At 43.2% G+C, this 17,241-nt stretch overlaps 1 protein-coding gene across 3 annotated transcripts in view; it reads right to left on the bottom strand.

The window, feature by feature from the left end:
* LOC106570129 (putative ATP-dependent RNA helicase ddx6) overlaps positions 1-17,241 on the bottom strand; it is a 56,967-nt gene that overhangs the window by 26,336 nt on the left and 13,390 nt on the right. For all 3 annotated transcript variants that reach the window (XM_014142165.3, XM_014142164.3, XM_014142163.3), the window contains 4 exons: positions 15,734-15,880; positions 11,346-11,440; positions 10,917-11,039; positions 2,800-2,928 (listed from right to left, as the gene is read on the bottom strand). In XM_014142165.3, coding sequence (XP_013997640.1) covers positions 2,800-2,928; positions 10,917-11,039; positions 11,346-11,440; positions 15,734-15,880 — 494 coding nt within the window. The remainder of the gene's footprint in view (positions 1-2,799; positions 2,929-10,916; positions 11,040-11,345; positions 11,441-15,733; positions 15,881-17,241) is intronic.

Below are 17,241 nucleotides of genomic sequence, written 5' to 3'. Positions count from 1 at the left end.
GACATCCCAATCTATTTTATTTATTTACCCTTTATTTAACTAGGCAAGTCAGTTAAGAACAAATTCTTATTTTCAATGCCGCCCTATGGGACTTCCAATCACGGCCAGTTGTGATACAGCCTGGAATCGAACCAGGGTCTGTAGTGACTCAAGCACTGAGATGCAGTGCCTTAGACCGCTGCGCCACTCGGGAGCCCCATACAAATGTATAGCACCAGTCAAAAGTTGACACACCTACTCATTCACAGGTTTCTTTATTTTTACTATTTTCTACATTGTAGAATAATAGTGAAGACATCAATACTGTGAATTACCACATGGAATTATGTAGTAACAATTATTTTTTATATAAACTCAGCAAAAAAAAAAAGAAAAGGCCCTTTTTCAGGACCCTGTCTTTCAAAGATAATTCATTAAAATCCAAATAACTTCACAGATCTTCATTGTAAAGGTTTTAAACACTGTTTCCCATGCTTGTCCAATGAACCATAAACAATGAACGAACATGCACCTGTGGAACCGTCGTTAAGACACTAACAGCTTACAGACGGTAGGCAATTAAGGTCACAGTTATGAAAACTTAGGACACTAAAGAGGCCTTTCTACTAACTCTGAAAAACACTAAAAGAAAGACGCCCCGGGTCCCTGCTCATCTGCGTGAATGTGCCTTAGGCATGCTGCAAGAGGCATGAGGACTGCAGATGTGGCCAGGGCAATAAATTGCAATGTCCATACTGTGAGACACCTAAGACAGCACTCCAGGGAGACAGGACAGACAGCTGATCGGCCTCACAGTGGCAGACCACGTGTAACAACACCTGCACAGGATCGGTACATCTGATCATCACACCTGGGGGACAGGATGGCAACAACTGCCCGAGTTACACCAGGAATGCACAATCCCTCCATCAGTGCTCAGAATCAGCCTATTGCAGACAGAGAGGCTGGACTGAGGGCTTGTAGACCTGTTGTAGCGCAGGTCCTCACCAGACATCACCAGCAACAACGTCACCTATGGGCACAAACCCACCGTCGCTGGACCAGACAGGACTGGCAAAAAGTGCTCTTTACTGACAAGTCGCGGTTTTGTCTCACCAGGGGTAATGGTCGGATTCGTGATTATCGTCGAAGGAATGAGAGTTACACCGAGGCTTGTACTCTGGAGCGGGATCGATTTGGAGGTAGAGGGTCCGTCATGGTTTGGGGCGGTGTGTCACAGCATCATCGGACTGAGCTTATTGTCATTGCAGGCAATCTCAACGCTATGCGTTACAGGGAAGACATCCTCCTCCCTCACGTTGTACCCTTCCTGCAGGCACTCCTGACATGACCCTCCAGCATGACAATGCCACCAGCCATACTGCTCATTCTGTGCGTGATTTCCTGCAAGACAGGAATGTCAGTGTTCTGCCATAGCCAGCGAAGAGCCCGGATCTCAATTCCATTCAGCACGTCTGGGACCTGTTAGATCAGAGGGTGAGGGCTAGGGCCATTCCCCCCAGAAATGTCCGGGAACTTGCAGATGCCTTGGTGAAAGAGTCAGGTAACATCTCACAGCAAGAACTGGCAAATCTGGTGCAGAATAAAAACATTTTTTTTTTTTAATGTTAGCAAATTGAGCCTAGGTGCATCCTGTTTCCATTGATCATCTTGGAGATGTTCCTACAACTTGATTGGAGTCCACCTGTGGTATATTCAATTGATTGGGCATGATTTGTTAAGGCAAACACACCCGTTCAAAAGTTTGGGGTTACTTAGAAATGTCCTTGTTTTTGAAAGAAAAGCACATTTGTCCATTAAAATAACATAAAAATTAATCAGAAATACAGTGTAGACATTGTTCATGTTGTAAATGACTATTGTAGATGGAAACAGCAGATTTTTTATGGAATATCTACATAGGTGTACAGAGGCCCATTATCAGCAACCATCACTCCTGTGATCCAATAACAAGTTGTGTTAGCTAATCCAAGTTCATCATTTTAAAAGGCTACTTGATCATTAGAAAACCCTTTTGCAATTATGTTAGCACAGCTGAAAACTGTTGTCCTGATTAAAGCTGCAATAAAACTGGCCTTCTTTAGACTAGTTGAGTATGTGGAGCGTCAGCATTTGTGGGTTCGATTACAGGCTCAAAATGGCTAGAAACACTAGCGACTCCTGTGGCGGGCCGAGCGCTGTGCACGCTGACCAGGTCGCTAGGTGTACGGTATTTCCTCCGACACATTGGTGCGGCTGGCTTCCAGGTTGGATGCGCGCTGTGTTAAGAAGCAGTGCGGCTTGGTTGGGTTGTGTTTCGGAGGACGCATGGCTCTCGACCTTCGCCTCTCCCAAGTCCGTGCGGGAGGTGTAGCGAGGAGACAAGACAGTAACTACTAACAATTGGATACAACGAAATTGGGGAGAAAAAGGGGACACATTTTTTTTTATAAAAAAAATATTGATTGTTATTATTTGTGTCCTGGTCCTTCCTATAAGAGCTCTTTGTCACTTCCCACGAGCAGGGTTGGGACAAAAACCTCACACTCACTCTTATTTTTAAGAAATGTATTGTATAGCATGTGTGTGTGTGTGTTTGTGTGGCAGGCTTACAATGATGGCAAAAAAACATTTGAGTGCGCTGAACCTGGTGCTAGAGGGGGTACACAGCTGAAGGTTGAATGTTCGAAGGTGTACGGGACTATAAAAAGTTTGGGAACCACCGAGGCTGTAAAGGCTCTATGGTATACTAATCTGTGCCCACATTCCAGACTACATGTACATTCACATGCCTTTGTGGTCGATAGTGCCAAGGCTCACCCTGGAGAAGAGTGTGTTGAGACAGTGGACCTTTTGTCTCTCAGTGACGTAGGCGTAGTACTGGGTGATGCCCTTCAGAGTCAGCTCCTCCATCAGGTTGATCTCATAGGGCTTCTGCAGGTGCTTGGCCTGGAGGAAAGAGGGAAGACAGGGAGTGGGGATAGGAAAATAAAAAAAGGGAGAGTAGAGGGTTATGGAAGTGCCTGAGTAAATCAATGCTGGAATAACTACACGCGTGTGCGCCTGCCTACACACACACGGCTAGACCCTTGTAGCAAGACGAAAAAGACAGCCTTTTCTGCTGGCAACCAAGAACTGAAAACCCTGCAAAGGACAGAAAAACAACAAATAACCCAAGCTAAGGAAAACTACAAAAAGCTAGTGGAACCATGTTCCACACAGTGAACCTCAAGCAGGCCTGGCAGGGCCTTGCAAACCCTACCCGGGCAAGCCAAGAAGAAAAACAAAAGGACAAGGACCAGTTAGTCAATAAACAACACTTTTATAATGATGACTTTTCCACTGTAACAGAAAGCCAGAGGCAGCAACTGAACCTCTACGCCTTGGATGGAGAAAACCATTGAGGAGGAGGTGAGATAGGTCTTCAAGAGTCAAATCCAACAAAGTGAAAAGGACCAGACAAAAAAAAAATAATCAAAGGACAGCTACTGAAGGAAAGCTCAGATGAGCTGGCAGACATCTAAGATCTGTCTAAGCTGGGGGGGGGGGGGGGGGGGGTTTACCAAGCTATATAGAAGTATTGTAAGAAGGTTTGCATACAGGAAGAACATCAGTGGAGGATGCAGTCCTGGCAGTGTTGCATAGTGCCATAACACCTGGAGAGGCCTCACTCGTGTGCATCCTTTTCCTGGAGTTCTCTGCATGCAGCCTCACCTTCTCTGTTACAAACTCACCCACCTACAGACAGACCCCAGCATTACCTTGTGGGTACTGGACCTCCTGCTGAACAGGTGGCAGTATGTCAAGTTCAACAACAGCTCTTCATTGGTGTAGACTTATACACCAATGATTAGGGCTGTTGCGGTGACCACATTTCCACCACACCGGCGATCACGAGTCATGAAGGAAGTCAATTCAATGAGACCATTTAGTCTAGGTAATTAGGCTTCTCCCAGCTCTGATGCTGCTCATGGTCATCAGTAGCCTACCAAACTTGCTAACTGCCTGGTACTCAGCACTCTATTGTCCCTCTAATCACTCTGACACCAATGCAAATCTAATCAAACACTTCATGAGAGCAACATTTCAATAGGCTATGGAATTGTGTGAAAAAACAGAGTGATTGCTTCTACTAAAAATAGGAGGATCAGCTTTCTAGTAGGCTAGCCTGCTATATTTTATCAACTTACTTAATATTAAGCTGGGTGAATATTCTGATGGGTGACAATGTAAGCCTACCTATGAATTATACATCATCACTTGTGAACGACACCCAGCATAAGAAATAATGACTTTTTTGGCGACTTTTTCGAATCAGTCGCATACCTCAAGTAACCTAGCCCATAGTGTTTTAATAAGGTTTGTATCACAACTAAAGTGGCCAAATAACTTCTTAAAATTAAGCACATTAATCCACTTTACAAGGGCTGTAGAGCCTAACTGGCATACATAAGCAGCGCGTGATGTTCAAGTTTGGGGAGGTTAATTTTCACCATAAAAATGTCCCTTTATAATAAAAGCATTACATGCATAATTTCATTTGCGGTCACCTTTGATAGCGTTTTCTACTAATGGAACATGAATTGGATAAGGACGCGCGCAGTTGCGTCCCAGCTGTGTCCGTCTTCACTTGTAGCCTGTGAGAAAGACCCAGTCACATGGAGAGCCATGTGAGTGAGAGGTGCTTCGGAGCACTCAGGGAGAAGGGCACAATGGCCACTGGCCGTAGACGGCATGGATTCTTTTAGGGTGCATTACAGCCACACAAAGGGGATGCCGCCATGAAATTCTAGGCATTATCAAGTGCTTGTCAAATTGTGAAAAAACAAAGCAGAGTTCATGCCTTTCAAGCTACTTTTTTCGAATCATTAGTCGCATCATGCAGCCTTACAATGTTTTAAAAATCCAAACACAGCCCAATATTTGTAGAACAACTACATTTACATTAATAACGCTAAATTAAGCATATTTCTTCGTTAACTGCTCAACACAGAATAACTGCATGTGCGCACTCCATCAAATCGTTTGTGGAGAAAATATCCTTCCTTTTTTATTCAGCTTTGTTAAATTGTATTCTTCATACTATAAAATAATGCCCCAGAATTCTAAGCAAATCTTGTCTGCTAAATGAAGCCCATAGCTATATCAGGACAACTCAGAGTATGCTATTCTGTTCTTCTGAAATAGACTACATTTTCTTCATATCTTATTTATTTTAGACTTGTCTAAAGAAGCAATGTATTGTATATGTAATATAGGTCATGTATATTGTTAAGGTGTAGGCTATACAACATGGATTTAGACTTTTTAAAAAGTGGATGTTCCAAACGTCTGCATTAGTGGCTTGTAGGCTGTGTGAAAGCCAGAAGATTCTAAATGTCATGTTAATGAACTGTCAATTACCGTGAGACCGACAGTTATTTGCTTGACAATCACCAGCTGACGAAATTGTGTGACTGCCACAGCCCTACCAATGATCTAAGAGGCACCGAAGGGGACTGTTTGGCCGTGAAATATGCAGATGACAGCATGTCAACCTCACAGATGACACACTGCATTTCCAAACAGAAGTAAACATGGTTCATGACTAGTGCAATAACTACCTCAGACTCAAAACTAAATAACTGCACATTGGGTCTGCCTTCCTCCAGAAATCAATGAGCCACCTAGTCCTGGGTGGTGTAGAGGCTGAGTTAACCTGTTGGGGGTAGGGGGCAGTATTTGCACGGCCGGATAAAAAACGTACCCGATTTAATCTGGTTATTACTACTGCCCAGAAACTAGAATATGCATATAATTATTGGCTTTGGATAGAAAACACCCTAAAGTTTCTAAAACTGTTTGAATGGTGTCTGTGAGTATAACAGAACTCATATGGCAGGCAAAAACCTGAGAAAATTCCTTACAGGAAGTGACCTGTCTGACAAGTTCTTGTTCTTCTTGGCTCTCTTTAATGAAAACTGAGGATCTTTGCTGTAACGTGACACTTCCTACGGCTCCCATAGGCTCTCAGAAGGCGGGAAAAAGCTGAATGATGTAATTCCAGCCACTGGCTGAAAAACATTAGTGCCTTTGGTAAGTGCTCTATCAGAGGACAATGGGACGGAGGCGCGTGCACGAGTCGACCCCATGTTTTTATTTTCTCTCTCTTTGAACCTAAACACGCTTTCCCGGTCGGAATATTATCGCTTTTTTTCAAGAAAAATGGCATAAAAATTGATTTTAAACAGCGGTTGACATGCTTCGAAGTACGGTAATGGAATATTTAGAATTTTTTTGTCACGAAATGCGTCGTGCGCGTCACCCTTCTTTACAATTCGGATAGTGTCTTGAACGCACGAACAAAACAGAGGATATTTGAACATAACTATGGATTATTTTGAACCAAACCAACATTTGTTATTGAAGTAGAAGTCCTGGGAGTGCATTCTGACGAAGAACAGCAAAGGTAATAACATTTTTCTTATAGTAAATCTGACTTTGGTGAGGGCTAAACTTGGGTGTCTAAATAGCTAGCCCGTGATGGCGAGCTATCTACTTAGAATATTGCAAAATGTGCTTTCACCGAAAAGCTATTTTAAAATCGGACATAGCGAGTGCATAGAGGAGTTCTGTATCTATAATTCTTAAAATAATTGTTATGTTTTTTGTGAACGTTTATCGTGAGTAATTTAGTAAATTCACCGGAAGTTTGCGGGGGGTATGCTAGTTCTGAACGTCACATGCTAATGTAAAAAGCTGGTTTTTGATATAAATATGAACTTGATTGAACAAAACATGCATGTATTGTATAACATAATGTCCTAGGGTTGTCATCTGATGAAGATCATCAAAGGTTAGTGCTGCATTTAGCTGTGGTTTGGGTTTATGTGACATTATATGCTAGCTTGAAAAATGGGTGTCTGATTATTTCTGGCTCGGTACTCTGCTGACATAATCTAATGTTTTGCTTTCGTTGTAAAGCCTTTTTGAAATCGGACAGTGTGGTTAGATTAACGAGAGTCTTGTCTTTAAAATGGTGTAAAATAGTCATATGTTTGAGAAATTGAAGTAATAGCATTTCTAAGGTATTTGAATAACGCGCCACGGGATTCAACTGGCTGTTGAGTAGGTGGGACGATTTCGTCCCGCCGACCCTAGAGAGGTTAAGTACAAGGGAACAAACATGGACAGCACACACTTAAGGCAGAACATCATTAAAAATAAAAACACCAACAACAACTGTACCTCCTGTGCAGACTCAGACAACTGAATGTCAACACCAGGATACTCTCGAACTACGCCTGCCATATATAGTGTGTGCAGACTTTGCTTCCTGGCCTGTATAGTGGCTAATAAGGCTATGATCAGTCAGACTGAACATGTGGTCCAAACTCTGCGGGCTGCAGTGCAGGGGGCTTCAGGGCCTCTATGATAAACGGGCAAGGCCAAGCGTTTCAGAGGACGCCACACACAATCTTGCCCAATGTTTTGAGCTGCTGCTCTCAGGAAGGAGATCAAGGGTATCACTGTTCAGCAAGAATAGGAGCAAGGCAAGTTTCATTCCATCAGCCATCTGGATACTGAACAAAGACATAGGACAGATGCAGGTCCAATATACAGTCGGACAGTATTCCGTACAGACTTTGAATATGTTAAAATGTAAATGTGTGACTTGTGTACTTACTAACCATTTTTCGTACCGCATGTAATACACTGCTCAAAAAAATAAAGGGAACACTAAAATAACACATCCTAGATCTGCATGAAATAATCTTATTAAATACTTTTTTCTTTACATAGTTGAATGTACTGACAACAAAATCACACAAAAATAATCAATGGAAATCCAATTTATCAACCCATGGAGGTCTGGATTTCGAGTCACACTCAAAATTAAAGTGGAAAACCACACTACAGGCTGATCCAACTTTGATGTAATGTCCTTAAAACAAGTCAAATTAGGCTCAGTAGTGTGTGTGTGGCCTCCACGTGCCTGTATGACCTCCCTACAACGCCTGAGCATGCTCCTGATGAGGTGGCGGATGGTCTCCTGAGGGATCTCCTCCCAGACCTGGACTAAAGCATCCGCCAACTCCTGGACAGTCTGTGGTGCAGCGTGGCGTTGGTGGATGGAGCGAGACATGATGTCCCAGATGTGCTCAATTGGATTCAGGTCTGGGGAACGGGCGGGCCAGTCCATAGCATCAATGCCTTCCTCTTGCAGGAACTGCTGACACACTCCAGCCACATGAGGTCTAGTATTGTCTTGCATTAGGAGGAACCCAGGGCCAACCGCACCAGCATATGGTCTCACAAGGGGTCTGAGGATCTCATCTCGGTACCCAATGGCAGTCAGGCTACCTCTGGCGAACACATGGAGGGCTGTGCGGCCCCCCAAAGAAATGCCACCCCACACCATGACTGACCCACCGCCAAACCGGTCATGCTGGAGGATGTTGCAGGCAGCAGAACATTCTCCACGGCGTCTCCAGACTCTGTCACGTCTGTCACATGTGCTCAGTGTGAACCTGCTTTCATCTGTGAAGAGCACAGGGCGCCAGTGGCGAATTTGCCAATCTTGGTGTTCTCTGGCAAATGCCAAACGTCCTGCACGGTGTTGGGCTGTAAGCACAACCCCCACCTGTGGACGTCGGGCCCTCATACCACCCTCATGGAGTCTGTTTCAGCAGACACATGCACATTTGTGGCCTGCTGGAGGTCATTTTGCAGGGCTCTGGCAGTGCTTCTCCTGCTCCTCCTTGCACAAAGGCGGAGGTAGCGGTCCTGCTGCTGGGTTGTTGCCCTCCTACGGCCTCCTCCACGTCTCCTGATGTACTGGCCTGTCTCCTGGGAGCGCCTCCATGCTCTGGACACTACGCTGACAGACACAGCAAACCTTCTTGCCACAGCTCGCATTGATGTGCCATCCTGGATGAGCTGCACTACCTGAGCCACTTGTGTGGGTTGTAGACTCCGTCTCATGCTACCACTAGAGTGAAAGCACCGCCAGCATTCAAAAGTGACCAAAACATCAGCCAGGAAGCATAGGAACTGAGAAGTGGTCTGTGGTCACCATCTGCAGAACCACTCCTTTATTGGGGGTGTCTTGCTGATTGCCTATAATTTCCACCTGTTGTTTATTCCATTTGCACAACAGCATGTGAAATTTATTGTCAATCAGTGTTGCTTCCTAAGTGGACAGTTTGATTTCACAGAAGTGTGATTGACTTGGAGTTACATTGTGTTGTTTAAGTGTTCCCTTTATTTTTTTGAGCAGTATATATTGTGTTTGTATGCTGACGTGGCGCAAATGTATTTCCATGAAAATGGACAATGAAGTACAATGCATTTGGAAAGTATTCAGACACCTGGACTTTCTCCACATTTTGTTATGGTACAGCTATATTCTGAAATTTATTACATTTTGATTTCTTAATCTACACAATGACAAAGCAAAAACAGGTTGAGAATTTTTGCAAATGTATAAAAAAATACAAACTGAAATATCCCATTCTCAGTTTTCAGACCCTTTTACTCAGTACTTTGTTGAAGCACCTTTGGAAGCAATTACAGCCTCAAATCTTCTTAGCTATGACGCTACAAGCTTGGCACACCTGTATTTGGAGAGTTTCTCCCATTCTTCTTTGCAGATCCTCTCAAGTTCAGATGGATGGGAGGGTCGCTGCACAACTATTTTTAGGTCTCTCCAGAGTTGTTTGATCGGGTTCAAGTCCGGGCTCTAGCTGAGACACTCAAAGACTTGTCCCGAAGCCACTCCTGAGCTGTCTTGGTTGTGTGCTTAGGGTCGTTGTCCTGTTGGAAGGTGAACCCCTGCCACAGACAGGTCCTTGAGCGCTCTGGAGCAGGTTTTCATCAAGGATTGCTCTGTACTTTGCTCAGCTCATCTTTCCCTTGATCCTGACTAGTCTCACAGTCCCTGCCACTGAAAACCATCCACAGCATGATGCTGCCACTACCATGCGTCACCATAGGGAGGATGCCAGGTTTCCTCCAGATGTGATGCTTGGCATTCAGGCCAAAGTTCAATCTTGGTTTCATCAGATCAGAGAATGTTGTTTTTCATGGTTTGAGAGTCCTTTAGGTGCATTTTGGCAAACTCCAAGCAGGCTGTCATGTGCCTTTTACTGAGGAGTAGATTCCGTCTGGGCACTCTACCATAAAAGGCCATTATTGTTGGAGTGCTGCAGAGATGGTTATCCTTCTGGAAGGTTCTCCTATCTCCACATAGGAACTCTAGAACTCTGTCAGAGTGAGCATTGGTCAGGGAGGTGACCAAGAACCCAAGGCCCTTCTCCCCAGATTGCTCAGTTTGGCTGGGTGGACCGCTCTAGGAAGAATCCAAAATTCTTCCATTTAAGAATGATGGAGGCCACTGTATTCTTGGGGACCTTCAATGCTGAAGACATTTTTTGGTACCCTTCCCCAGATCTGTGCCTCGACAAAATCCTGTCTAGGTCTACGGACAATCACTGTCAACTGTGAGACCTTACATTGAAAAGGTGTGTGCCTTTCCAAATCATGTCCGATCAATTGAATTTAGCACAGGTGGACTCCCAATCAAATTGTAGAAACATCAAGGATGAACAACGGAAACAGGATGCACCTGAGCTTAATTTCGAGTCTCACAAAGGCTCTGAATACTTATTTACATAAGGCATGTTTTTTATTTTTTTTGTAATAAATTTGCTAAAATATCAAAAAAAATGTTTTTGCTTTGTCATTATGGGGTAGTGTGTGAGTATAAGTGATGTATATTTTTTCATCAATTTTGGAATAAGGCTGTAACGTAACAAAATGTGGAAAAAGTCAAGGGGTCTGAATACTTTCCAAATGCACTGTATATCGTATCATTATGGAAGAGCAAAGCAGACTGGCCTGTTGGTGAGACCACATGGCTGCCAGATTGTGTTTCAGCGCCATGTGGCACTACTCACCATGAACTTCTGCACGCTGATGGGGAAGGTGGCAGAGTACAGCAGGATCTGACGGCCCTTGCCCAGGAAGCTGATGATATCCTCGATGAGCACCACAAAGTCCTGAGACAGCAGCTTGTCCGCCTGTGAGGAAGAGATTACATTATTATTAAGAGGAGCATTAGCAGCGTTCTAAAAAGTATCTATTAATTTGCTACTACTGGTATGTAATTGACATATGGCACTGGTTGCAGGGGAAAATATTACATGTAGCCCCTTAAACCTCTTCGGTAGATAGATACACCAGAACAGATTTGATGGGCCCTGATGAAGAATAGTGAGTGGCTTGTAACAAAATATCTCATGGACTGATTCTCTGGAGTCATCTACAGTAGCTGAGTATATTGAGTGGTTGATTGACTCAGGTACCACATGTATTCACACACTCACCTCATCCATCACCATCATCTGAACTCTATCCACTTTGGCCACGCCCTTCTTTATCAAGTCCAAGATCCTGCCAGGTGTGGCTATAACCACATGCACTGAGAGAGAAAAACAACAAAAAAACAGAAACACCACCATTAGACGTGCAAGTGTACAGCTTTGAGGTTGTGACTTGTTTGTAGTGTACAGTGGGGTCCATAATTGACATCCTTGATAAAGATTAGCAAAAATGACTAAAGTAATTCAAATACAGCACTATATCTAATGCGCAAAACAAAATTGGGAAATTATATTATACGAATACAATTGCTTAGGAGGAGATTTTGTTTAAGAATTAGTAGTAATTAACAAATAACTATTCTCAAAAAAGGTAGGGGTCAAAATGATTGGCACCCGTTTGCAATACCATACCTTGCAAGGATAACGGCACTGAGCCTTTTTCTAAAATGTTCTACGAGCGTTCTTAGACCATTCCTCCATACAGAATACTTCCAGATCCTTGATATCCTTTGACTGCGCTTACAGACTTCCCTTTTAAATTCAAACCAGATGTGTTTCAGGTCCAGAGAGGGAGATGGCCATTGCAAAATGTTGATTCTGGCCAATTGACAAATTCTTTACGAATTTTGATGTGTGCTTGGGGTTACGGTCTTGCTTGAAGAGCCAATTGCATTCAAGTGTCAGCCTCATGGCAGAGGCAACCAGGTTTTTGATAAAATGTCCTGGGTACTGGATAAAGTTGATGATGCGGTTGATCTTAAGGGCCCAGGACCAGTGGAAGAAAAATAGCCACATTACATCAAAGATCACCCCCCCCAACATAATTTACGGGATTGGGATTCTTCTATTTTGATGTCATACAACAAATAAATATCTGGAATTTGCTAAATGACATTGGCACTTGAATTAGAACCGGTGCTATGGTCAGACGACATGAAAATAGAGATCTTTGGCCACTCACACCAGAGGCATCGAAATGAGAACTCATTAGCAGAAAATAACCCCAGACCCACTGTAAAAAATATTGTGGTTGATCTTTGATGTTTTGCTTCAACTGGTACTGGGGCCCTTGTTAAGGTCAACGGCATCATGAACATTTTAGCCAAAAACCCGGTTGCCTCTACCAGGAGGCTGACACTTGATTGCAAGTCAATCTTCCAGCAAGACAATAACCCCAAGCACACATCAAAGAAAGGGCCATTTGGCCACAGAAATCAACATTTTGCAAAGGCCATCTCAGTCTCTGGATTTGAAACACATTAAAAAGCTGTGGAGGGCAGTCCATAAGCGCAGATGAATGATAAAATATACTGTATGAAGAAATTGTCTAAGATACCTTCCAATGGTGTTAACCAACTCATAAAACATGAGAATATATATATATATATTTTTTTTAAATATATATATTTTTAAATGAGCACACAATATAGGCTCAGTATTTCAATTATTCAATTTTCCACAGTCATTATTGCTCATGTTTATCAAGGGTGTCAATTTCAAACCCCACTGTATATTGTACACCTGTATTTGGAGTTTCTCTCATTCTTCTCTGCAGATCCACTCAAGTTGGATGGGGAGCCTAGCTGCAAAGCTATTTTCAGGTCTCTCCAGAGATGTTCAATCAGGTTCAAGTCCGGACTCTGACTGGGCCACTCAAGGACATTCAGAGACTTGTCCCAAAGCCACTCCTGCATTGTCTTGGCTGTGTGCTTAGGGTCATTGTCCAGTTGGAAGGTGAACCTTCGCCCAAGTCTGAGGTCCTGAGCGCTCTGGAGGGAGCAGGTTTTAATCAAGGATCTCTTTACTTTGCTCTGTTCATCTTTCCCTTGATCCTGACTAGTCTCACAGTCCCTGTAGATGAAAAATATACCCACAGTATCATGCTGCCACCACCATGCTTCACCGTAGGGATGGTGCCAAATTTCCTCGAGACGTGACATTTGGCAATCAGGCCAAAGTTCAATCTTGGTTTCATCAGACCAGAGAATCTTGTTTCTCATGGTCAGAGTCCTTTAGGTACCTTTTGGCAAACTCCAAGTGGGCTGTCATGTGCCTTCTACGGAGGAGTGGCTACCGTCTGGCCACTAACGCAAAGGCCTGATTGGTGGAGTGCTGCAGAGATGGGAGAACCTTCTAGAAGGACAACCATCTCCACAGAGGAACTCTAGAGCTCTGTCAGAGTGAGTTTGGGTTCTTGGTCACCACCCTGACAAAGGCTCTTCTCCTCCGATGCGCAGTTTGGCCGGGCAGCCAGCTCTAGGAAGAGTCTTGGTGGTTCCGAACTTCTCCATTTAAGAACGGAGGCCACTGTGTTTTTGGGGACCCCTTCAATGCTGTCTCGGAGCTCTACGGACAATTCCTTTGACCTCTTGGCTTGGCTTTTGCTCTGACATGCACCCTTATCTGTGGGACCTTACATAGACAGGTGTGTGCGCCTTTCCAAATCATGTACTATCAATTGAATGTACCACAGGTGGACTCTAATCAAGTTGTAGAAACATCAAGGATGATAAAATGTTAACAGGATGCACCTGAGCTCAATTTTGAGTCTCATGGGAAAGGGTCTGAATTCTTAAGTAAAAAGGGTATTTGTTTTTTTATATGTAATAAATTTGCAAACATTTCCAAAAACCTGTTTTCACTTTCTCATTATGGAGTATTGTGTAAATTGCTGAGGAAAATGATTTATTTAATTGATTTTAGAATAAGTCTAACATAACAAAATGTCGAAAAAGTAAAAGGATCTGAATACTTTCTAAAGGCACTGTATACAGTTGAAGTTGGAAGTTTACATAGACAAATACCATATAAACTCAGTTTCACAATTCCTGACATTTAATCCGAGTAAAGATTCCGTGTCTTAAGTCTGTTAGGATCACCACTTTATTTTAAGAATGTGAAATGTCAGAATAATAGTAGAGAGAATGATTTATTTCAGCTTTTATTTCTTCATCAAATTCCCAGTGGGTCAGAAGTTTACATACACTCAATTAGTATTTGGTAGCATTGCCTTTAAATTGTTTAACTTGGGTCAAACATTTTGGGTAGCCTTCCACAAGCATCCCACAATAAGTTGGGTGAATTTTGGCCCATTCCCCCTGACAGAGCTGGTGTAACTTAGGTTTGAAGGCCTTCTTGCTCGCACACACGCTTTTCAGTTCTGCCCACAAATTTTCTACAGGATGAGGTCAGGGCTATGTGATGGCCACTCCAAAACCTTGACTTTGTTGTCCTTAAGCTATTTTTCACAACTTTGGATGTTTGCTTGGGGACATTGTCCATTTGGAAGACCCATTTGCGACCAAGCTTTAACTTCCTGACTGATGTCTTGAGATGTTGCTTCAATATATCCACATTATTTTATTTCCTCATGATGCCATCTATTTTGTGAAGTGCACCAGTCCCTCCTGCTGGCAAAGCATCCCCACAACATGATGCTGCCACCCCCGTGCTTCACGGTTGGGATGGTTTTCTTCGGCTTGCAAGCATCCCCTTTATCCTCCAAACATAATGATGGTCATTATGGCCAAACAGTTCCATTTTTTGTTTCATCAGACCAGAGGACATTTCTCCAAAAAGTACGATCTTTGTCCCCATGTGCAGTTGCACACCGTAGTCTGGCTTTTTTAATGGTGGTTTTGGAGCAGTGGCTTCTTCCTTGCTGAGCAGCCTTTCAGGTTGTCGATATAGGACTCGTTTTACTGTAGATATAGCTACTTTTGTACCCGTTTCCTCCAGCATCTTCACAAGGTCCTTTGTTGTTCTGAGGTTGATTTGCACTTTCCGCACCAAAGCACGTTTAATCTCTAGAGACAGAACGCCTCTCCTTCATGAGCGGTATGACGGCTGCGTCGTCCCATGGTGTTTATACTTGCGTACTATTGTTTGAACAGATGAACGTGGTACTTTCAGGCGTTTGGAAATTGCTCCCAAGGATGAACCAGACATGATGTCAAGCAAAGAGGCACTGAGTTTGAAGGTAGGCCTTGAAATACATCCACAGGTACACCTCCAATTGACTCAAATGATGTCAATTAGCCTATCAGAAGCTTCTAAAGCCATGACATAATTTTCTGGAATTTTTCAACCTGTTTAAAGGCACAGTCAACTTAGTGTAAGTAAACTTCTGACCCACTGGAATTGTTATACAGTGAATTATAAGTGAAATAATCTGCCTGTAAACAATTGTTGGAAAAATTAAGTGTGTCATGCACGAAGTAGATGTCCTAACCGACTTGCCAAAACTATAGTTTGTTAACAAGAAATTTGTGGAGTGGTTGAAAAACGAGTTTTAATGACCAAAGTGTATGTAAACATCCGACTTCAACTGTGTACGTCGCAAAACGCCACTCTTGGTATGAAGTGACAATGTGATGCTGTTGGGTCTTTACCAGTCTCATCCAGGCGCATGATGTCATCTCGCAGGTTGGTGCCACCCGTGGTGGCCATGACTTTCACTCCGCCCAGGTGCTTGCTGATCTGGATACTGATCTGGCTCACCTGCAGGGCCAGCTCACGAGTTGGCACCATCACAATAGCTTGGGAGAGAGGATGAAGTGGATATGGGTAAGTATAAGAGGTATAGATAGCGAAAGTGCAAGACAGTGAGGTTTGACAGAGGGAGGGAAAAGTAGGAAGGGGGCACAGTAGGGCTGGGCGGTATACTGTATTTTACGATATACCGGTATTGATGCACGGGCCTGTTTGGGTTTTTACTTTACCTTCTATAAGTGGTATTTGTATGATTGGTTTGTTAAAATGACATGCTGTGTGCAATGTCCATTTTTATAGTTTACTTCATTACTTGAGTCATCCCTCTCTGTGCTCTCTCTCCATTCCTCTATCCAAACAGACCTAGCCCTGCCCCATCACTCAAGGAGCGCATTGTTGATCCTCAACCACTAGACACTTGCTTTCAGTCTGCATGGTCAATGCACCACATGCAACAATGTTGATGACAACAATGCCGTTCTCACTTTGCTTCTTAATGTAGATCCACTAGCGTTCTATAATTACACCATTAGTTTGTTTCTTACATCTGCAAACAGCTAGTTTGTCTTTTCTTAGCAAGTAGGGCCAAATCTTGTTAGCCGCTAATGTGAATCGCTAGCTAATTAAATGTACTGAGTCAGAGCAAATTTAATGAGCTATACAGCCTGATAATACCAGTGATGGTTTAGACCAAAATCAGCATGTTGTTTGTGCAACAGTATCTTATAAATCAGTGGTTCACAAACTTTTTATAGTCCAGTACCCCTTCAAAACATTCAACCGCCACACTCTAGCACCAGGGTCAGCGCACTCTTAAATGTTGTTTTTTGACATCATTGAAAGCCTGCCCCACACACACACACACTATACGATACATTTATTAAACATAAGAATGAGTTTGTCACAACCCAGCTTGTGGGAAGTGACAAAGAGCTCTTATAGGACCAGGACACAAATAATAATCAATAATTTTGCTCTTTAACCATCTTACATATAAAACTTTATTTGTTTATAAAAAATGGTGAATAACTCACCACAGGGTAATGAAGGGTGTGCTTGAAAGGATGCACATAACTCTGCAATGTTGGATTGTATTGGGGAGAGAGTATGCATTTCGTTTTCATGCTAGTGAGGGCCGAGAATCCACTCTCACATAGGTACGTGGTTGCAAATGGCATAAATGTCTTAACAGCACGATTTGCCAAGGCAGAATACTTTGAGCGCAGCCCTATCCAGAAATATGGCAGTGGCTTCTGATTAAATTCAATTTTCACAGAACCGCTTGTTGCAATTTCGATGAGGCTCTCTTGTTCAGATATCGGCAAGTGGACTGGAGGCAGGGCATGAAAGGGATAACGAATCCAGTTGTTTGTGTCGTCCGTTTCTGGAAAGTAACTGCGCACCCAGC

Source organism: Salmo salar, chromosome 14 (genome assembly GCF_965601325.2).
Source record: "Salmo salar chromosome 14, fSalSal1, whole genome shotgun sequence".
In the NCBI taxonomy this organism is placed as follows: Eukaryota; Metazoa; Chordata; class Actinopteri; order Salmoniformes; family Salmonidae; genus Salmo; species Salmo salar.
This window is presented reverse-complemented; position numbering and strand designations above follow the sequence as displayed.